Genomic DNA, 23,649 nt, shown 5'->3' on the forward strand with positions numbered 1-23,649 from the left:
AACAGCATTCTAAAGTTCACGCTTCCATATATTTGATTTAGTTGCCATGTTTTCAGAATTTTTAAAAAAATATTTCCCATTTTTAAATGACCATAGAGCATTGTACGTAGGTAAAATACGCTACAACGAGCCACATGGTTACAATACGACTTCTGTGCTTAACACGGCAGTATACATGTAAGGATTGACTAGTAAGTATAGTCCTGATTAATTTGTAAATGTGACAAAAACGTACCTATAAATCATTCCAACTAATCCTCCCCCAGATGATGCTAAAACAGTCGTGACGGAAGCTCTGGGCAAATGAAAATGATAATAGTAATATAAACAGTAAAAATACGGTTTTTGACACATTTATATGAAACTAATTTTGCTGTAAAATAATATTTTATGTAGAATAATAGATTTCATTTTATATAAATTCCAGTAACAAAGTGCAGATAAAAGATCATTTCAAAAAAAGTCAAATTGCGATCAAATGTTAGCATTCCAAGGAACATTAAATTCCTGAGGCAATTTTGTATCGAATAGAGCTTAGGTGCCTCCATCTGGTGGTGAAACTGAGTGTCAAATTCTCGTGGTAAAACATGAAAGAAAGGATACTATTTCCGGGCAACGCTTTAGGTCTGCAAAAGACAGCTCTCTTAACGCAGCCCCATCAGAATTTTTTTTTTCCAAACATTTAGAAGCTTTAGCTTGCTGTATTTTGGTTGCACTAATTTAATAAAAATAATTTATTTTGCATCCCATTTCTGATGTGACTCAAAGTGGGGTGACCATAAAAGACAAGTTATCGTTAAACTAGGCTAACAATTCATTTTGAATGTATTTAATAATAATTTATTCGTTTCATAACTATACACTTGTTAAGGAGTGTTTTTTTTTTTTCATTTTATAGGAACAAACACAGTTAAACTACTAAAAAACGGGTGAAGCAGTTAAAAATAGAGAAATAATGGTTCAAACTTTCTCTGAATGATTGTAATAAAAACTGATATTACACGCAATTCATATAAAATAAAATGACCACACAAAGCTAAATTAAATATTAAAATTCTTGTAAATAGTAGGGATTTATGTGATATTTTCTTTAAAAATTCATTTGTTATACTGCTATAACTATGCAATATTAATATTTATAATAATAGATTTTAAATCAATGTTGTTACCTGGAAGAATACTTCCATTTGTCATCCACAATTCCACTGGTGCTGCCGGCGCTAAAACCCAACCATCCCCACCTGCTTGAGAAGATAGTATGTTATTAGTCCGTATGATTCGCTTCCTAATTAAATAAGTACTGCAAAATGGAGTGTTCAGAGTACTTTTCGACTTTGAACATAAAAAAAAGTAATTGAAAATGGTTTTTTAGTTAATTTCTTGTCTAGAAACCTCCGTCTTGTTTTGTTCTTACAATTTTATGCAAACACAAAGCATTTTGAACAGTTTGTATTGAAATATACGGGGGGGGGAGGGGGGGGGGGTTCAGAAGCTTAAGTAACAAGAGCTTTGACGGTTGTGAAAATTTCCAATGAATAAAATCCCTCTGAGGATAACGAATATAAACAGTTTTCAAACGGTGCCAGTGGATGGAGTTGGGTGTCCAATAACATAAAAAAATGTCATTTAAAGGATGGCTGACATAGGCGCCTCATACGGGGGGAGAGGGGGGGTAACTGCCCCCTCACTTTTAAAAGTAAAGGGGGCTTACCCTCTCTCTCTTCAGAGTTAAAAATAAGTGATCGATTGGAAAATGAGTTTTCATAGGGTCGACTAATTTATTTTACGAAAGTAAAAACTAAAAATTGCAAATAAATAGAATTTTTCTTATTTCATAACAATGGAACTTTGAATTCGAAGGAGAAAGTCTACGGTGTAACCCCCCCCCCCTCTTTTTGAGGTCATGTTCCACATTTTTTGGAGGTCATGGAATCAGTAATGTTAAAAGCCCTTAATCTAAACGAATTTTACACACACACACACACACACACAAAAAGGGCTTCTCGGCCCACACCCACTAAACCTACAAACATCTTTTGTTCCCCCACTTTTTCAGTGCACCAGTCGCCTATGACAGCTAGGTTGACAGAAACATTTCCCGCTAATGTTCCATATAATGGACCTTTAAAGAAACACTTGGAGTTCCTACATGGAAAAAATCATCGTCAGGAATATGAAACCACATCGATATGGCTTGATGAAGCCCAGCATCGGTTCTGAACTGCTGACTTCCCAATTTCTTATTTTAAGGCACAAAGAGATAGAATTCACTTGGCGCGAGGTCGGGATTGTAAGGAGATTGTCCTGTCCAATCCCTCCGAAAGCAAAAAACTTATCAACTTCTTGTTTCATTGGTGAGACATCTTTCCGTCGCCAACGCAGTCATCTTCTAACTGACATTTTGTCCTGTAAGTGGACACCCAGCTCCATCCACCGGCACGGTTTGAAAGCTCTGATCATCTTCGGTATTCTCAGCGTGATTTTCATTAATGCAAAGTTGCCTATACGTATGATGTTTTAGCGGGGTTCCAATTTATCTGCTGAAAGGGGTGAACCGAAACACATGCTAAAATCTTTATTTGTAACCTTTAATGGTGATAGTGATGGGAAGGGGGCAAAAAGGAAGAGGAAGTAATTTTCGAAAAAAAAAAAAAAAGCAAGTAAGTAGCTATATGATTTGTCAAAAATTCGAAAAAAAAAAAAAACCTTTTTTAGAAATCAATAAAAATTAAAATTCATCGACAGAGAATGTGTTTGAATTGATAAATATGAAGATTCAATATATATTTAATTCTTTATGTAGTTTATAATAGTCTTCAAATCCTTGAAAAGAGAAGATACTTGAATATTTTAATTTGACTGAAAATTCTTTATGAAATCTTTTGGAAGGAACTCTGTCTCCGCGTCCGTTTCTTGATATTGTTACAAATTCTGTGAACAGTTATTGTTATGACTAATTTGTTGAAATGTGGCTAAATTTGGCGATTGTTTCATTAATTTTCATCCAAAATTATCGTAGTAACTTAATTTGTAAATAATTTCGTGTAATGAATATTCAGCCCCCTTACATTCGATTGAAGTATATGGTCCCTCCATTTCTGAATGATAAGATTTGTGAGTGGAATAAAAAGAAAATATGAGAAATTGGTAGAACGTTTTAGAATTTTCTAGATTTTTCTTTGCTAGGTATAAAACGCCAAGCGTCTTGTGAATGAGAGGAGAGTCAGTTTTGCTTTCTAACTGTTTTCTCGTTTTTCACTGCTGTCTGTGAATGTATTAGCGCTTGCGCTGTGAATTTCGAATTTGTTCTTTTCCACGTATTTTGGACTTAAATGCGTGGTGTACTGAGTTAAGTACAGTGTTTAACGATATTGCATTAATTGCTGGATGTTTGCAATTGTTACCTGCTCTATTGTTAATATTTGTAAATAAATTCATTGTGTTTTTATCAAGATTGGAATCGTCATTTCGAAGAAAGTTTGAAGTTGCATAGAACTCGTAACAATATGTTTTCTTAATATATGCAGGCACTGTGCACTTTTTTGTAGATTTTCCCCAAAAACTTGTCATTTTTTGGGTACAGGACTTTAGCCACATATAATTGAAATGAATGTTTTCCCCCAAGTATTTAATAAGGAAGTCTTTTAGAGCTAATGTGCTTGGAAGGTGGGGATTTTCTGGGGCTCCAAAATCTGTTATTTTCAAAAGTTGTAGGCAATATGAAATCTTTGCCATTCTCTTGAATAGAATAATTTTGAGTTGAAATTTTTAAACAATAATTTTGGAAATAGTTTCTATCGACATCTCCCCCCCCCCCACCTTTGAAAAAAAAGTTTGACCAAGCCTTTTTTGGCATTCATACATTCACTACTGCAGCAAGAAGGTGTTATCTGAGGGGAGGTGGAGTACAGTCAGATCCCGCTACAACGCGATCCGACTTACGCGAAATGGTTATAACGTGAGTTTTTCCATGAGTAATGAATTTTTTATTGCGGACACAAATTGCTCGCCTGCAACATGAAATATTTTGAAAGGAGCGGCGGAACGTTAGAATGGGCTTCGTCGGCACTAAATGTTGGTTTTTGGAATGCACTTTCATCCCTTTAGCATCTGTGAAAGCGGAAGTTCACACATTGCATTAGTCTAAACTGTCTAAAATGAAAGTTAATAAAATAGAATGGATCCCAAACGCGCTTTTTCGTCTAAAGTTGGGGAAAGTGGAAAGAAAAAGAGAAAGTTTCTGACCATTAACGAAAAGGTCAAGATTCTCGATATGCTTGAACAATTAAAAAGTGCTAGCACGACAATTGGATATGAGTGAATCTTCGATACGTAAGTTTAAAGTATAGAAAAGGAAATATGCAAAAGTTCAGAATTTAGTTTTAATACCGGAGCTTCCAGAGTAGTGTCTGAGCAAAATACAAACATCATGAAAATGGTAACTGTTCTTTCATTGTGGCTTAAAAAGGCCAGTTCCCACACTGCATAAACCATCATCTTTATCATTTTAAAAATTATAATTAAGTTTACGATATCCACTGTTCAGTGCTTTTATAATGCAATAATGTACTTGATGTAAGTACCGTACTATTTTAATTCATGTCTCTCTCATTGAACATTGATTTTATGCTTCATAACAGTAATTTATGTTAAATAGTAACGGTTTTTTTAAATACAGTAAAAAGTCAGTTCTTTATAAATGGTAATATATAGTTAAGAAATTGTTTGAAACAATTTGAGGGCTGTTAACATATGTCTGAAATATTTGGGTACGTTTATAAAAAAATTCTAAACATACGTTGTTCCACAACGCGAAATTTCGATATGCGCGAGGGGGCTTGGAACGCATCCCACACGTAAGTCGGGATCCGACTATATTAGCGATCCATACATCCATATACGAGTAAGCTAACACACAAGGGCTGGCAATATGGCTTAAAAAACCAAAGCTACTGTAGGGTTTACCTCCAGTCCCTTCCCCTCCTTGCGCTTCGGCATGCATTTATTTTCATATATAACGTGAAAGTATTGCTGTGCCGTCGAACAAATCATCGCAGTAATCTGCGGAAAGAAACGGAATCACAAAAATATGTGTTCCGATTTGCCCCGAAAATCCTAAACATGTGATGTCGTGAAAAACGCTGGTTTTCCCCCAGCATCACTGTGATTTTTAACATTGCATTCGAAATATATTTGGAATGTTTGATATTTTGAATTAAAAAAAAGTAATAATAAAAATAAACAAAAGACATTCCAATGTAATGTTTTAAAAAATGCAATTCCTCCCTGTTCTCCGTTTTCCAAGATTGCTGAATTTTAATTTAAAATATTGTTAAGAGTTCGTGATGCTTCAAACTTTCTTTGAATGACGACACAGTTCTTGAGAAAAGCACATGAGATTTATTTACAGCTGCACTGTAAAAACTGAGGTGTAATAATACTCCGAGTTTGGTGTTAAGCAACTCAAAATAGTGTGCAAATCAACGCTTTATTTCAAATCAACACCATATCTAGCTTTCCTATTCACCAAAAGTGGTGTAATTGAAACCAAACACCGATATTGGTGAATTCTTACACTTACGTCATATGCGCAAACACCATTTGAGGATCTGTTGACACCAACTTTGGGGTAAGATTGGAAAACAGCCGGTGGCAACCAAACATTAATCAGTCTCAAGCACGTTACAACGTCGTCAACACACAATCGTCGTGTGCGCAGGATATAAGTTTTCAAAAGGTATGTTAAATTTTATTTGTAATGAAACGTCAATTACCGTAAACCAAAGCTACTTTGCACCATTGTTAGAAAAGTCTTTAGTCCATCCGAAAGATAAACTAACGAATATATTATTTTATGAATGATCGTTACAACTTTAGCAGCCATTTTAAACATGGCTGCTTTACGGCTGGGTTTACGGTATATCAATTTATAATAAAATAACATGTTTGTGTGTGTATGTGTGTGGCTCGCTTTCCGGGAAAACGGTAAGGCCTAGTAAACACTTTTTTTTTGTAATATAACTTTTTTTTGAGGAGCGAGAAACTTTATCGTTATTGTATCGTGATTTTTGAAATTTTTATATTCCGCTTGTTTTTGTAATTCGTTTTCATGTATACCAAACTTTTAAGACTGATTAAGAAATTTTCTTGAATAAATTTGATTAAAATCTTAAACTGTTCCATTTTTATGTTTTTTTTTTGAAAAGTGTTAATTTTATTGTTCTAATATACAGATAATTTTAGTTTCCTTAAGTGTTTTAGAAAGTTACTTTTTTGAACAACTTATAGGCATAAATGTCCATTCCTCGTATTAAAAATAAAAAGTTGAGAATCTTCATATACAAAATAGTTATTTGTATTTGTGTTGTTAATAATCAATTGGGAAATTAAAACTTGTATAATATGTTCACTGTAAAAAAAATTTAGTGTATCTCAACACCAAAAATGGTGGCAAATACTTTACACCAAGTGTCGTGTAGTGGAACACCACAGATTATTCTTGGTGTTAGAAAACACCAAATTATAACACCACTTGAGTTTACATCGAAATTAACAATGATTTCCCCCCAAAAAGGGGCAGAAGATCCCCCTTTGGAGCATCTGAATGCAACCAAAAAGGGAGGTGCACAACTAGACCCCACTAAGAGTCTAAGTACCAAATTTCAACTTTCTAGGACATTCCGTTCATGAGTTATGCAACATACATACACACATACACACATACGCACATACATACGTACATACAGACGTCACGAGAAAACTCGTTGTAGTTAACTCGGGGATCGTCAAAATGGATATTTCGGGTGTCTGTACGTTCCTAGGCGTGTGGTCGGGTTGAAAAATAAACTCAACATTCATTCGGGGGTGAGCAAAATGGAAATTAACGCCGATTTTTGTGGGAAAATTTTTTCGCGAATACAATACTTCCTTTTTTGTAAAAGGAAGTAAAAAATGCTTCAGCCACTTAAACGGTTAATGTACGCAGTACATTCATACCAAATAGCCAGACGTACAGTCCTTTTCAAAACTATATAAATTTAAATGCTGTTCAAATTTTGTAGGAAGAAAAAATATTACATAGTTAGTCTGAGACAGTTTTTTAAAAAGTACTTTTATAAATTATTCTTTAATTGACTTCTGTTTAGTGTTACAAATAAGTGTACTGTTGTGTCAAAAAAACACTTTTAAGATTTTATCTTCTATTTTTACAATGTGAAAAAGCACACAAAGAGATAAATACAGAAGCAAATTAAACGTTGAGAACCTAATTTAAGACTGAAACTGTCAGATATTTGAGTCAAACTTTGAGAGAGAGCTTCTGTATTCTACAACTATCCCATTTAGAGTTTTTTTTTTTAAGTTGACTAAAGCTCAACAAGTAATAATCACTGGGTTTGTTATTTGTTTTCCTTCATTTACTAGTTATCATTTTAGTTTTTAGAAAGTGTTTGTACATATTTTGGTGCTATAATTTCGTTTTTGGTATGAACTATTGAGCAACATCAAACTAAAACACTTCTCCAAATTTTATTGTATGCGTGACTTTTTTTTTTCTTCTTGTTACTTGTTACTGCATAAGGGTTCGCCAACTTATTTCGCCTTTTAGAAGATGTTCGCAAGGGAAAAAAGGTTGGGAATCGCTGCTTTAGAGAATCATTTTGAAGTCAGAATAAATATTAATAATAATACACACACACACACATTCCCTCATTCGTAAGATAAAAAAGCCGGACATTTTCCGTTAATCAAAACACACATGAAATGCACAAAAAGAATTATTTACCCATAAAATCACATCGACGAAATTTAGTTGAAAGTATGAGTATGCATATTTTATGTTCTTAAACAAACATAATTTATTAATTAAACGCTGTGTTAGATTACTTATTTTTCTAATTAAAGGCATAAAGTTTCTGGTGATTCTAATTGTGCTTACTTTGTTTTGTTTAAACTGCTTTTTTCAAACATCTTTAATTCAAAAGAAGGATGTATCTTTGATCAGACTATTTTTTGCCTATTGAATTTTTGAAGCTAAAACAAAGCAAACGAATGGTTTTTCCATTTATGATGAATAAAAACAATGTTTGCAGAAAGATTCATGTTAGCAAATATTGCTTTATCTTTCAATCGAAAAAACAGCAAACAATAAAAGAAATGAAGTAGAATTAGCAATTAATATTTTTTGCTTCTCAAAAAATCAAATAATTTGTTCTAATGAGAAAATTAAACAAGATCTTTCGTATGCATGACCTTTTAGAACAAGACTGGCAATGAGTTGGACAAATTCATTGTAAATTTGCATGTAATTTTACTCGTCATAAAAGAAGATATTGACCCTACTACTATTTGTGTGGTACTATCAAAGAAAGAAAAATACCACTGGAGTAAATGAATATTGACCAATATTGAGCGAATTATGTCACACATATGCCACTTCAATAGATTTTCGGGATCGTAGTTTTTAATGAAGGTTAAATTCGTTATGTTGTTATTGCTTAAACCTCTCCGGTATCTGATCTAGAGAAGAGACTGCTACCCGATTCAAGGCAGAAAGATACAGCTTCCGTTTTCACAGAGCACCATTGAGGAGGAAGTCCGATTTATTTGATGTAGCACACGATAAATGGAAGCACCAGTTATCACCATTTCGATAATTTTGATCCAAACCAGAAACTAAACAACTCTTGGTTTAGCACCTGGTAATTTTTTTTTAATACAGTATCTGCCAGCTAGTGGGCCAAGGATGGTGACAAGGATATTTTCGAACGTCGGTCAACGAGGCTACCTGAAGGGACTGATTTACGGCAGGGTATTCGGGGCCCGGGCCCGGGGAACCAAAGGAAAGGGGGCACCAAATTTCTGTCGTCAATTTTTTTTAGGGACCAGTGTTCGGGACCTCTAACTAAAGGAAACAAAAAAAAAATTGTCATTTGACAAATTATTTTATTAAATGAAAGCATATTAGAAAATTGTTATAGAGAATGATCATTTTCGCTATTGAAGAGAATTAAGTGTCCTTTCCGTACTCTCATTCCTGATGGTAAATTATCTTTATTAGCTCTGTTATCAATAGAAGGAAGTTTGACCAAAAACTTGATTATGAGGACATTATAGATGAATTTACTACAGAAAACAAAGGAGAAAATATATAAAGAATCATTGATGCGCAGAAAGCACATTATGATTTACCTTTACCATTTGTATCATAGTTTTTCCATCTGCTACTGTAAAAAATTTTCTAACATGAAAACCATAAAATTATTTTAAATTTATATTAAATGATTTCTTTGCAAAACATCTTAATTATTAACTTTTTTCGTATGAAATCGATATTTCAAAGTTTTCTTTCTATCAAAATAATATCCAACACTTACCTTCGTATTTTTTGTATGTGTGTGTGTGGGGGGGGCACCATATCTGTTCGTGCCGTAGCACTCAGGTGTGTAAATCGGTCTCTGGCTACCTGCTTTGTAAGTGGATGTTGTTGTAGACTTTTCGTTTTATGATTGTAATAAAAAGAAAAGATTGGTCATTGCTGCACAAAAACATGCTGTTGACTGTGAATCTACTTTTTTTTCCTTGAAAAGCTCAGAAATTGACTAAAATACTGCAGGGAAATGTGGAACAGAGTGAAATAGCGGGGCAAAGTGAAATGGTGAAACATTTTCTTTTAGAGTCACCTGTTTGATAATATTTTAACTATGTAGTACTGCATGTAGTGTATTCCAGTAAGAAAAAGCCATCTTTGCAAATTAAAAAATATATAATAATAAAACCAATATTCAAAAAGTGATATTCACATCGCAACATTTTATTGTAAGTCAAAAAATATTTCTGTCATTATTAAATTATAAAGTTTTTGGTATGAACAATTTAAATAATTCTTGAGATCTTCTATTATTCGGCTTAACATTTATTTTTTAAATATTAAGTAAATTTGTATTTTAAATGCTTTGGACAGTTAGTCAAGTGCATGCGGGGTAAAGTGAAATAGCTCATTTCTTTTATCCTTTTTACCCATGCAATCCTTTGTCAAAAATTTACGTATTCATTTATTAGTTATTTCATTTACACCCAAACCTGTTTTTGTGCGATTTTTTTTTTGTGCGGTAAATGAAATTTTCAATCAGATAGGGAGTTAATTGACGAAATTATTTTAAAACGGACAAAACTATCTTTAAAACTAACGATTTTTTATGCGGTCCCTATTCACCGCACAAAATCAGGTTTGGATATACATTCCTTCATTTAATAATTCATTTATTTATTTATTCATTCCCTTATTTTTTTACTCATTCATAACTTTATTCACTCATTTATTTTTTCTGATACATTAAATTCATTTATTTGTTTATTGTTTCATTTTCTTTTCATTTATTGATTCATTCTTTTATGTAGTCATTTATTTGATCAAAAAATCTTTAATGATTGAATAGAAAATATTTCATTAAAAAAGTCTTTTAATTTCACCTTTCCCCATGAAAAAAAAAGTTAAAAATTTCGACTTTTTATTGGAGGTAGAACTTACTTCAAAAAATAAAAAATAATGTTTTAGTGCCAGTTTCATTGTGCAATGCATGGTAACGGGTCAAAACTTCGCCGGACAATACTTTGCAGCCAAAACTTCGCGTGAACTAAAATTCACGTGGTCAAAACTTCGCGTGAACAAAACTTCGCGCGATCGAAACTTCACACTGTCAAAACTTCTCACGTGGACAAAACTTCGCACGGTCAAAACTTCGCGTGGACAAAACTTGGTACGATCAAAACTTCGTGCTTACAAAACTTTTCCCTAACTGTTGACTTTACAGTTTCGATTTAAAAGTAAATATTATAATGGTAAATTAAATGTTTTGGAAGTTCAATGCATCATGCTTGAAAGTTGAAATGAGAAGGAAGATGAAAATAGTTTTTATTTGCATTTTTTGTCAAGTTTAAAAGCTTGATTAGTGCTAATTTATGCTCCTGATCGTAGAATACTTTTTAAAATGGAATGGGGAAAATGATATTGTCCATTATTTGTATGTATGGATGCGCCGATTAATCGACAGTAGTGATTAATCTACCACTTTGCCTCAAATTTCTAAAATTCATCTCTCTTGTGGCAGTTCTTAACTGAAAATTTTATTTTTTTATTTTATTTTTCTATGAATCTATGTATTATAGAACATCTTCTCTGCATAATTAGGATTTAAAATTTCGAATTTTTTTTTCGATCATTCAATTTCTCGCTCGGGTAGGCGAGCGAATGATGAGTAACACCGCGGAAAGCAAGTTGGGAGGGGGGGGGGGGTGGATCACTTCTGAACTTTATTGACAAATTTTGGAAAACTAGTTTTGAAATAGGATTAGAAATAAGAAAAAAATTAAAATGAAAAACAAAATTTTTAATCGTCAAAAATTTTTCAGCCATCTATAAAACATTAAATTGTTATTATAAAACCAATTAATCGTTTTTTGAAAAGTGATCAGTTAATCTTAATTTAATCTTCAAATTTATATCAGTTTATTACCTCATTAACTTGCTATACTGTAATTCATCTAGGATTTACGCAATTAACTTGCGATCAAGTAATTCATTATGAAAAATTAGATTTTTATAGTGTGTGTCTAATGCGTTCCTGGAAATCATTGAACGATAACACCCCCCCCCCCCCAAAAAAAAACACATTTTTACTTGCTTGCTAAGTTTATATGATGTGTTTAATAAATGCGCTAAGTTCTACCCAAGCAAAGTTCTGAATAGGCAAAAGTTTTGACCGCGCAAAGTAATCGATCGACGAAGTTTTGACAGCGCGAAGTAATGAATCGAGAAAGTTTTGACCGCGCGAAGTAATGGATCGACGAAGTTTTGGCCGCGAACTTTTGTCTTTTAAAGTTTTCGGCGCAAAGTTTTGACCCCAAATTGTAATATATTGCTCTTTCTTTATATATACAGTCTAATTTTCAGAACATAATTCCAATTTGTTCGTTTGAAAAGAGTAAAACTCTTTTGCCTTGCGACACAGTCCCCACTTTTGTTGCTTTATCGTACAGTCGGATCCCGACTTACGCGAGGTATGCGTTCCAAGGCCCCTCGCGCAACTCGAAATTTCGCGTTGTGGAACAACGCATGTTAAGAGATATTTTATAAGCGTACCCAATTATTTCAGACATGTGTTAACACCCATTCTTAACTATATACTATTACTGTTTTTTTAATTTTATTTATTTATTTTTTTAATGAAGAACTGACTTTTTACTGCATTTTAGAAAAAGCTTTTCCATAACTTACTGTTATGAAGCACAAAATCAATGATCTATGAGAGATATGAATTAAAACTGTACGGTACTTGCCTTAAGTACATTACTGCATTACAACATCACTGAACAGTAGATGTAAACTTAGTTATAATTTTTAAAATGATGAAGATAATGCTTTGTGCAGTGTGGGAACGCAAGCCACAATGCAAGAGCAGCTTCCATTTTCATGATGTTTGTATTTTGCTTAGACACTACTCTGCGAGCTTCAGTATTAAAATTTAATTCTGAACTTTTACGGATTTCCTTTTTCTTGAATTTTAATTGTACGTATCAAAGATTCACTCATACCTAATTGTCGTGCTACCCTCGCCTCACTTTTTAATTTTTTAAGCATATCGAGAATCATGACCTTTTCTTTAATGGTCAGAAACTTTCTCTTTTTTTTTCTTTAAACTTTCGCCAACTTTAGATGAAAAAGCGCGTTTGAGAGCTATTCTATTTTATCAACGTTCAAATGTAAAATGAAAAAAAAAAAAAAAAAGAAAAAGAAAAAAAAGAAAGCGTTAAGAATCGAAGAATCGGAGTAATTATTTATATAAACTGAAGTTTAGACTAATATAGTGTGTGAGCTTCCTGTTTCAGTGATGCTAAAGGGATGAAAGTCCATTCACAAAACCAATATTTAATTTCAACGAAGCCCAGTCTAATGCTACGCCGCTTCTTTCCAATAAATTTCATGTTGCAGGCAAACAATCTGTGTCCGCAATAAAAAATTCATTACTCATGAAAAACTCGCGTTATAGCCATTTCGCGTAATTCGGATCGCGTTGTAGCGGGATCCGACTGTATTTGCCAACTCTTCTACCACGGATATTAGCAGCGACAATTCCACAACATTCTTCAAAAAAGCGGAACACCTTGTTGTTGGATGTGAACTTGTCATTGGACGGTTGTAATTAATACCGCTGCATCGAAACATGTTGCTCGTTTGCAGTCTTAAACCGAACGTGTTTTTAGAATATATCTCAGCAACTGACTAAAAATTGTACTTGCCACAGCATGAAAAGTCCAAGAAGCGCATTGGTTGGATTTCCTAAAGGTAACTCTTTTGTCCCTTTATCGTATCTGCCAGCTCTTGGACCAAGGATAGTGGCAGCGACAAGTCCACAACATCCACCGACAAGGTGGACAGCTCCCGATCCTCCAACATCCACTGCCCCCAAGGATGCCAGAAATCCATTTTCCCGCCACATCCAGCCCGCCGGAATGCTGTACACGAAAATGATCATTACAGTCACTAGACAGTAGCTGGTAAATTTGCACCGCTCGGCCATGGCTCCCGATATCAAAGTTGTGGCTGTGGTGGCGTAGGCCAGCTGAAAGAAAGAAAAAAAAATCGATACACATAAAATTAGTTTGCATTTTGAGATCTTGAATTCCAATAATGTTTTTCGCAATCACTGGTTACAATAGGACCCAGCTCGCTGGGTTTCTAGTTTCTACTAATGGCTTTTATCGCAACCATAATTTGAAGACATCAAAATTCAAATGAATGTTAGAAACTGGATGCTGGATGTTGTGTGATGGATACTGTTTTCTCATAAAAAGGATTGTGTAAAGTCGACAAGCTCATTTATAAATAATTTAATTCTGAGGCACATGAACGCTTGCATTATAAGCATATAAGAATAAAAATCAAAGGCCGCGGACGTCATTCATCGATCAAGTGAAAACAAAATGGCAGTTCGTGATTGCTAAAAAAGTGCTTTCATTTCGTGTGTCTTCTAAATATCTACTACAAAGATAAAGAGTTGAAAAGCTAGAAAGTCATACTTAAGTCTAAAAAGAATGCTATATAATTACAAAATGGCAAATAATTTCACATTATTGCAATGAATAAATGAGTGCAGCTTGAAATATAACTTCCGATATATGCCTAGCATACTGAGCTCAGGCAGCAAAGAGTTTGTATGCTTTAATCAAGATCTTTGGAAGCTGATTCCCATGAATACATTTCCCTATTTTTTACAACTAAATTTACGGATATACTATTATGTATATTATTATTCATCGTTAGTATTGCCAGCGATCGTTTGCCTTGATGGCTCAACCGTAAACTTTGTGACATCAAATTAAGAGCTCCAGCATTATCAAAAGTTTTTTTTTAATATTACGCGCAATTGAATGTAAGTTTTTGCCTTGATGACTTGCTTAAGAAGCGATGCAATTCACCCGTCCAATCATCGCTCCAAATTTCTCTACTGTTTTTTAATCTTTTACAAAACCCCATACAATTTTTCTTAAAGGGAGCTATTGGTTAAGCATAGTTTATGAAACTATTCGCTTGATATACGTGTAACTATAGTTTGTAATTTTTCAATGAATAAATATCCACTGATGTAAATGTCTTCATGAATAACTTTTTTTCCTCTAAAGACTTAATTATTTCTCTTACTCAAGCAAAGATATTTTAATGATATTTAGGGATATTAGGAAAATAATTTAAAGTTAGGGAGAGAGAGAGCGTGAGTCTTTTATGATTATTTATCACCTTAAAATGTGCAATTTGTCTAATTTAATCTTCCAGTAAATTTCATTCGTAAAATGCTCACAGTTATGCTTCAGCAAATGTAATACAACATTATTGTAACTAAAATGTCACTTTGTAGAGTCATTTATTCAAATTAGACATCATCACTTCTGTATCAGTATAATTAAGTGTAGAAGCCCGTATAATAGTAGAACTTAGTTTGAAATGTTCTCATTAATCTGTATTAAAATGAAGTTGTTATGTCACTGAATGTTAATGAGGACAAGTGTAATTTTCTGGTGGTATTTGGAGTATTAAATGAAATTCTCTCATTATTGTCAACGCAAAGTGTCATCGCGGATTTGAAAAGGAACAAGAAAAAAATCTTCATTAACGGGGTTGGTTTGATATACAATTTGTCTATTTTGAACTGCCCCATTCATATTTTAATAAGTTTATTGTATTTTTTGTTATAAAACAGAACAAACATTCCTAAACTAGTGCATAATAGTTATTCAAAATCCTCATATAAATAATAGCCGATGATTGAGTAACCCGCGTGTTTCAACAATGAAACTCGCGCCACGGCCTGATAATTTGATACTATGCTTTGGTAATGTTTAACATGCAGGTAAATGCTTTATTGTGACAAGGCTGAACTCGATCTGGTAGCTTAACTGTTTTACTGGTAAGACTGTCATTTCAGGGGAATGAAGAAACGAAAAAATGGTCAACAATGAACGCTACTTATTGCAGTTTAGGGTTAATCCACTGTAGTTAGGGCTACCACTTCAACTACCAAACTATCACAAAACAGGCAATTGCTTCGTTCAAATGTAGAAGAGTAGAAGCAATTTTCACCCTCCATAGCTTGACGGGCGACTTTCTATCAAGAAATAATAATGATTAAATCCACTTAAAATGAATGATTGGAATGGTTTTCAGCTATGCTGCTATTTTAGGTCTCTTAGAACCACCTGTAATATTTTTTTTAAAACAAAAGTAGTGAAACATTGAAGCAGCACAATGAAATTAAAAAAATGTTTAAAAACTCTCCATCTGTACTTCAGAACCTCACAAGATTTCTATGATTTGTTGTATTGTATGGAAAACCGTAATGCAAGAAATACACTTTCAACAACTTAAAAAATAGCTCCCAAAGAGCAACTTCAGAGTATTTGAATGATGCAATGAGCTGTGTACACTATTGCCAATATTCTTTTTTTTTGTAAAATCAAGTGTAGAAAATGATTTCATAACTCTGCCCGGTGAGTGCCACACTGGGACTTCTAGCTTTTAGTCAAAGTCAAATACACTAAAAAAATTATAGTGGTGAGCCCGTAGATGAGAACAAAAAATGATTTTTTCAGTTATGAGTTTTTTAAAATTTTAAATCAAATTTTAAGCTCAATTTCGTCACAAATCTTCCAATCTGAGGATGAGAAATCCACTCATGCTTTGAATTTTTATATCAATCTGAAATGCCTTTTCTTTTCTTTTCCCTGCCCAAGATTCCCTTTTTTGAACTTTCTAAATTGATTAGAACACAATGTTTAAAGAATTAGTCATCCGAATTTTAGAGCTATTATTTGCTTGTTTTTGACTGGCATTTTTAGCATCTTTTATATATATATATATATATATATATATATATATATATATATATATATATATATATATATATATATATATATATATATATATGTTTTTTTTTGGAGGGGGGGGGGAGTTGAAATAGAAGGGTGAGTTTTTTCTACTCTTGGTTTTTCGTTCGCATTTTCAAAAGTTTTTTCCTTTCATTATTTTTCCCCTCTCCCATTTCCCTTTTAAAGTATGGTAGCGTATACTATTGAGTAAAACGTTCAATTTATTTATACATGCATATATATATTTTTTTAAATGTGTGCAGTTCAAAAAATTCCTTACAACGTTAGATCTAGAGTTTTGAACTATCTCTTAAAATCTCATTTTTTAAAGCAAGAAACATAGAACTGTAAAAAATAAGAAACGAAATAAAACAGTACCAAACTTCGCCTTCACTAAAAATGTCTTGCCAAAATTAGTTTTCGGATCTTTAAAGAGATATTGGTTTTTCAGTATATCTTATCGTTTGAGATCACTGTCAATAAAAGCTTTTGTTAAGATGCATTGAACTAGGCAAGTTCTGGTTTGTAACAGCTCTAAAGTAATAGAATCTGTTTTCCCAATACTTTTCTTTCACTTTTTGATATAGAAGTTTGAAAATCCTGCTTTAATCGTAGAAGTTTTGGGTAAATATGTTTAGCTTTTTTTACTATAGATTTCTAGGTTAATGTGGAAACCGTAGCGAGGAAATATTGTTACAGGGGTAACATTTTCCCCGGGGAAAATAGCGTTCGAATTTGTAGTCAATACCAGAGAAATATTTTTCGAGTTTCTTTTCAATATGAGTGTGAAACGCGGTATACCTATGAGTGAACGAACACACCGCAGAGAAGGAACAGTTTGTTATTTGCTTTAAAAAATATGGTTTCGAAAGTTCTTTCATTTGACGAATTGGCAATGGTAACTTTCTTTTACACTGGCGTGTTATGCAAAAGAGTCGAATCTGCACTTTTTTTTTTTAACAAAATTGAGTAATTGTCAGAGGCAGATACAGGGAGAGTGTCATGGGGGTCATGATTCCCCCAAGAACTTTTTTCCGTAGAAACTTTTTTTCATCCACATTGTGTTCAAACGATTTTCAACAGCATTTAAAATGCTTCTTTTCATTGCTTATGAAATTAACTAATAGCGTTTTGCGTGAATCATTCCTGGTCAATTTGGTGCTTTTTATTGACATCCAATTAGTTTCAGAAGTTTTTCGAACCCAAAACGGTAGGTTAGTTGGCGGGGGAGAAGGGGAGTCATTCCTTAGCATGACCCCCCCCCCCCCTAAAATGGAAACCCGTGCTCGCCCTTGGTTATTGCCAATGGTTGTGTTGACCATTTTCTTTCGAACGTAGAACATATGCTATTTGATTATCTCTAAGTCAAGAAAGCCATTGCTTATCTATAGATTCTCTATACGTTCTAATAGTCAGTCCTATCAGTCTAATATCTCTTTGCGGCACATTTTATCGAAACGCAATGTTTCATGGTCATTTGAGGCAGTGAGATGCAAAGAGATGTAGGTGGACATTTCCAAGTTTTGAGTAAAACGCATTTAATATAACATCCTCGGTAGGCTTTCACTGAATTTTTTTCCCAAATCATGCTGTATAGCAGCAACTACCAGGGGTACTAGTACCATCTCTTGTCCCAAGACAGAGGAGAGGTTCATCAACCATGTGTACTAGTTATGTCCATTTTTTTAAATTTTGCCACTTACATCCCTTTGCTTCTCACTGCCTCATTTGTAAAAGCGAAATATTTTTTTAAAAAAAAAATCTGAAATAGTGGCATCTGAATCAAGTTTATGGAGGAGTAAAATTTTGAAAAGCAGTTTCTCATTTTGAGCTCAGCTGTAAATGCGATTTTGTGATAAGCATAGCAGTATAAGGTTTACCAACATTTTTTCTATAAAATTTCTCCGCAAAGGCACAAAAACTTCAACTATGTTTAAACAAAAAGGATTTACCTCGAAAACAAACTTGGAGTATACGATTCCCATTTCTGTAGTATCTGCGGTAGTGAAAAAGTTTCCGATAGCAATCCAGAGATCCGAATATTTTTCGCCAAAGCTCAGAGCAAATCCGAAAGCCCAGTATGCGACGCCTCCCATCAGAACATTAGTAGCGTTTTTCAATAGAATGTTAACCTCGTTCTTGCGTGAGACGATTCCAGATTCTAAGAGACCATAACCTATTGGGAGAATAAAGAGCCTTAGGGGCTGTCCACAAATGATGTTACGTATTTTTACGTATTATTACGTATTTTTAATAAGAAAATGTTAATGAAAACGAGCGTGACCTGTGACAAAAGGTAGAGACGGGGTAAGGGGAAGTGCGACACTTTGTGACAAAAGAGGGGAAAGGAATAAAAAAGGATGAAAAGAAGTGTGACATCATTTATTGACAACCCCTTATCACTGTATGATAAAACATGCAATTGAAGCAAAAACGAGCAGAATAAAGTATTATGTGCAATAGGGATTATGCTTTGCTAAAAATAGGGCTATACTATTTAAAGAGAAACAGAAACGAAAAAATATTCTCCTATAATAGTGTTGCAAAATTCGCAGTTAGATGTTACTTTTATATTTTTATGTTCTTAACTTTTTGTAATCTTGGTAAATAGTAAATTTTGCGTTTATCAAATAATTTCTCATTCGAAATTACCTTACTTTTTAAAACTTAACTTGTATGTTGATTTTGCCTCCTTTTGCTAGCATTAAAAAGCTTATAAGCTTAGCAGGAAATATATTAAGAAATGTTTCCAAGTTAGCGTCATTAGTAGAAAGTAATTTTTTGTGCCAAAATTGGCGAGTAATCGCCATATACCGCCAAAGTAGGGGAGTGAATCTAATACACAACAGATGAATTCCAGCGGTAACGGAAGGATAGTTTTACAAAAAAATCGATGCATTTCTGTCTGTGAGCGTATCAAAATACATATTTTTTCAAAAACTGATGCATAGACTTTTACACACATCATAGTAAGTTGCTAAAAAAGCCAAAGCCAAGAATGCTTTTTAGTAACTTTTTTTAAAATCAAATCAAAAACGATAACCGAAGGACATTTTTGCACATAATTTCATGCGATCATATTCTCCCCAAAAGTTCAGCTAAACTATAAAAGGAAAAATTCTATAAAATTTAGAGCACATACGGGACGTTCAATCATTACAATTCCACCTCTAGTTTTAAAAAATAATTATTTTAAGCATATAAGTTATGAATTTGTTAAGGGTAACGGAAGGACAGTAACGGAAGAACAAGAAAGTCCAAAACAATTAAACTTGGTAAATTTCAGATTACAAACATTTATTCAGATAATTTCAGATAATAACAATGATATCTAATGCCTGAGCCAGCTATTACAATTCTGAACTCTTTAAATACTCAATAATTTTATCATTATCCATAGAACATTTATCTTCTTTCTCAGCAAACACGAAGATCATTCCCACATTATTATGCATTCTCAAACAAGTTATTCCTATTCCTTCATCTTCTATATGAAGTACTTATCCAACATTGCTCTTTGTTAATTTCTTTCTCTTCCATCCAACTAGCAAAACTTGTCCAAATATTAATGAACCCTTTGGCATATTCTTATGATTTGGTGTTTCTGATTCAGCAGTATCTTCATTTTTAACATTATTTATAACTGAGAGTCTGTTGACTTTGAAGTGAAATGTCGTTAAATTTGTTGAAGTACTTACTATATTCAATAACATAACTTGTTACAGGATTCAAATAGTGCATATTTTGTGTGTCAGGATGAGAATGGATCTTTTTGAATCCTTTTTTCTCCATCTTTTTGACAGTCGATCTATGAATTTACTGATCTCTTCGCAGTGCGTTTAACGGTTAAATCAATGCTCTCAACAGTCCTTTCCTCTACCTTGTGGCAACAAATCTGAAAGCAGTTTCAATATTGTATTGTTCCAATATAAATTTCAAGTTTTTAAGCACACGTTTCTGCTTGAATTGGCTTGTGATATCACAAACATGTCATATTAAAATGATTTTAACACGCTGAGGAGTTTTTAAGTGTTATTTTAATGATTTTCATCACTTACAATAGAAGAAATAAAACCATGAACCATTTTAAAAAAATAAATAAATAAAAGTTCATTTTTCAAATAAAAGCACACATAATTTTCGTACAAATATTACTTATATATGTTTTAAATGTGACTACTAACTTTAAAAAATACTAGTTTGTTTTATACTAGCATTCTAAAATTTTACCCTCTATCAGCTTATAGTTAAATGTCCTTCCGCTAACGCATTTTTTTGTCTTTCCATTACCATTAAAAACAATATAAATTAAATATCTATTAAATTTTAACTTTGCCTCCTTGATGAGGAGCATAGTTCTGCTTTGCATAAAAAACATTAGTTTCTATACCCAATAGGTTCTTGGTGAACTAATTGAGATTTATTGTATTATTTTGGTAACGGAAGGACATTAAATTGTCAGCTTAGTAATAGACCATTATCATGGTTGAAAAAAAAAAGAAATTTTAAATTACTTACCAAAAAGCTTAACTAGACATTCTAAAGATAAAAGTTAACTTAAATATTATATGCTGATATCAAGTTTATTAAAATTACAGTATGTAACGAAAAAGAGACTTTTTGTTCTGTAAAAATACAAAGAGAAAACTTGATTTTGCCTCGATTTTCTGGAAATCATCAAACTATTTGTTAAAAACAAGTTAAAATTCAAGAAGTTCATTTATTTCTGAAGAGAATGTTACATGGCAAGTGACAAAGTATTAAGTTTCAAAATTCAAGTGTCATGTCACTTTTTTCCTGGAACTCACCAACAGTAGTTGAAACCTTGTCATCATTTCTGCTAAGATTATATAAGGAGCTGCTCCCAGGTCAGTTAATTGGCAGTTGGCTCTAAATGAGACATAAGGCATGTTGCTTTATCTCTGTTGTTGCGAAATCAATGCACTCTGATTTTGTATTGATGTTTCATTGTACTTGGAGGTGAATACGTTCTTATAGTTGTGTTTAAGGGTGTTTTATGTGATTTGCTTAGTTGGTGTGGATATTTTAGCAATTGTTAAAGACTTAAAAATATTCGTAAATAAATACTGCTGTGCTTTTAAAAGGATTGGGTCATCTATTTTGGATTCACAACAATATAGAAGAAAATTTTTTCTGAAAAGTGTTCCACACTGTAGTTTTTCCTGTAAAGTGTGAATTTGCACACTTTGCAGGTAACCAATTCGAAATATTGTACTTTAGTGAACGGAGTGTAAGGTTCCGGAATATGGTGAAGAAAAAAATATTACTTAGAAAAAAGAAATAAAGGAACAGACGGAACGGCAATGTTGAATGGCGAAATTTTATTTATAGGCAAATCATTAATAACTATATGCCTTCATCGTTGTGCGAAATTATTCTAACAATCAATTTAAAGCACACAATTTCTATTTTTTCATATGCTTGTTTACTGTAAGTTGCACTAATAAGTTAACAAGATGAGTAGGTTAAATACGAATGAGCAAAGCTAAAGCTAAGCAAAGTAATTACTTGGATAGATTTGCACGTCAGAACCGCTGCGGACCTCCACCAGAGTTTCCTCTGGCCTCGTCCTTGCTTGGATAGAGCAAACTGATTTTGTTACTTGCTTAACGAATTAAAAACCAGGATTAAAAAAATATTTAAAAAAAGAAAAAGGAAAAAATACCTCTGACCATCTGAAAGTTTGTTTTGGCTAGTCGTGAGAGACTCTTACTCACCGGATTGCATGGTGAAGATGAGAAAAGAGCTGGTCAAAATAAAGACCACATCATTGGCATCTCCTCTTGCTGCTTCCTCCTCCTCAAGAGTGGTGAAATTCCTGAATGCTGGTTTCTCTCTGGAGCTGGATGGCATGATGAGTAGATTGATGAATGTTCTGGTAATACCTGGGATTTAAAACACACTAATGTTGCCAAAAAGTTCGCTTGAAATAGATCACATGTATTAGAATCATTCTGCACAAATGATTGCAGTAATGATGCATTCGGCCGATTCCACTGTAACAGAAGAATCATTGTTGCCCAAAAAGCACTCTACAAAACAGGCTCGTCGCTTCAAATTTTTATGGGAGGGGGGGGGGGGGGGTCATGAGGTACATATTTAATGCAATGCAAATTTTATCGGTAAAATATATTGAAACGCTTCTGTTTGCTCAGAAACAAACGTATCTCACAAAATACGTCCGTTGTTGAGCCAAAAAATTTTAATTAAATAATGTGTCTGATAATCTTTAAAATTTTATTGCATTGTATAGAAGTAGAACCCATGTTCTTCATAATATTCTTGCAATAAAGCAAGAATGACATAGTCGGAATCTTTGTAGCAGGTTCGTCATTTTGGGGGGTCAGGGTCTATGTCCTTTATAAAGTTCATGCAATGAAACAAGAATCTAACATATTCGGATTACTTGCAGCAGATCTGTCATTTTTTCGGGGGGCGGGGGAGGGGCGGGGGGTACAAAAGGTGCATACTCAATGCAAATTTTATCGAAAAGCAGAAAAACCACGCTCACTTTTTTTACAAAACATTAGTTTTCAAAGCCTTGGAGTTGGGGGGGGGGGTTCAATCAGCGCCCCTGACCGCTCTAAATGACGGACCCGCTTTGTAGGGTGTTTTGCGCAGCAAATGAAAAATTTGTTTAAATGAAATTGCACATTAGTAAACCATCCCCGAAATACACATTTTAATGAAAACTTAAATTAAATTCAAATGAGTGGTCACTTTGTAACATTATGAAGACGTCATTTCAATGTTATTTTGTGTCGTCGCCATAAACACATTCGTAGAAAGTTGAAGCCTTTTTAGTGACGTTTTATGACCGTCAATTGACGAAGACCTCTCCGCATCCTATAAATCACTGACTTAAATGCAACCCTTTTGTGAAAGTTTCAACGTGACGCTCACGAGACGTCACTGAACAGGTATTAACTGGTTGCAACAGCTTACGAATGTGTTTATGGCGGCGTTACGTAGCAGCGACGTCTTCATAATGTTCCACTGGTACAATAGTAATAGTTGCTGCTACATCACAGTGAAGCCAGATAAGTTATGTCACCAAGTGACCGGTCACACATTAATTACTGCAGCTACGTCACAGTGAAGCCACATAAATCATGTCACTAAGTTACAGGTCACACATTAGTTAATTGTTGCAGCTATGTCACATTGAAGCCACATGAATCACGTCACAAGTGCGTCTCAACGTGGTGA

General features: G+C 33.5%; 1 protein-coding gene across 1 annotated transcript in view; it reads right to left on the reverse strand.

The window, feature by feature from the left end:
- Positions 1–22,293, reverse strand: part of LOC129222979 (putative ammonium transporter 3) — a 37,670-nt gene extending 15,377 nt beyond the window's left edge. Inside the window, exons 1-5 of the mRNA XM_054857542.1 lie at positions 22,158–22,293; positions 18,372–18,595; positions 13,297–13,619; positions 1,170–1,241; positions 236–295 (exon numbers count right to left, since the gene is read on the reverse strand). Of these exons, the coding sequence (XP_054713517.1) occupies positions 236–295; positions 1,170–1,241; positions 13,297–13,619; positions 18,372–18,595; positions 22,158–22,293 (815 nt within the window). The remainder of the gene's footprint in view (positions 1–235; positions 296–1,169; positions 1,242–13,296; positions 13,620–18,371; positions 18,596–22,157) is intronic.
- Positions 22,294–23,649: the final 1,356 nt, after the last annotated feature.

The sequence above is a fragment of the Uloborus diversus genome, chromosome 5 (genome assembly GCF_026930045.1).
Source record: "Uloborus diversus isolate 005 chromosome 5, Udiv.v.3.1, whole genome shotgun sequence".
Taxonomy (NCBI): domain Eukaryota; kingdom Metazoa; phylum Arthropoda; class Arachnida; order Araneae; family Uloboridae; genus Uloborus; species Uloborus diversus.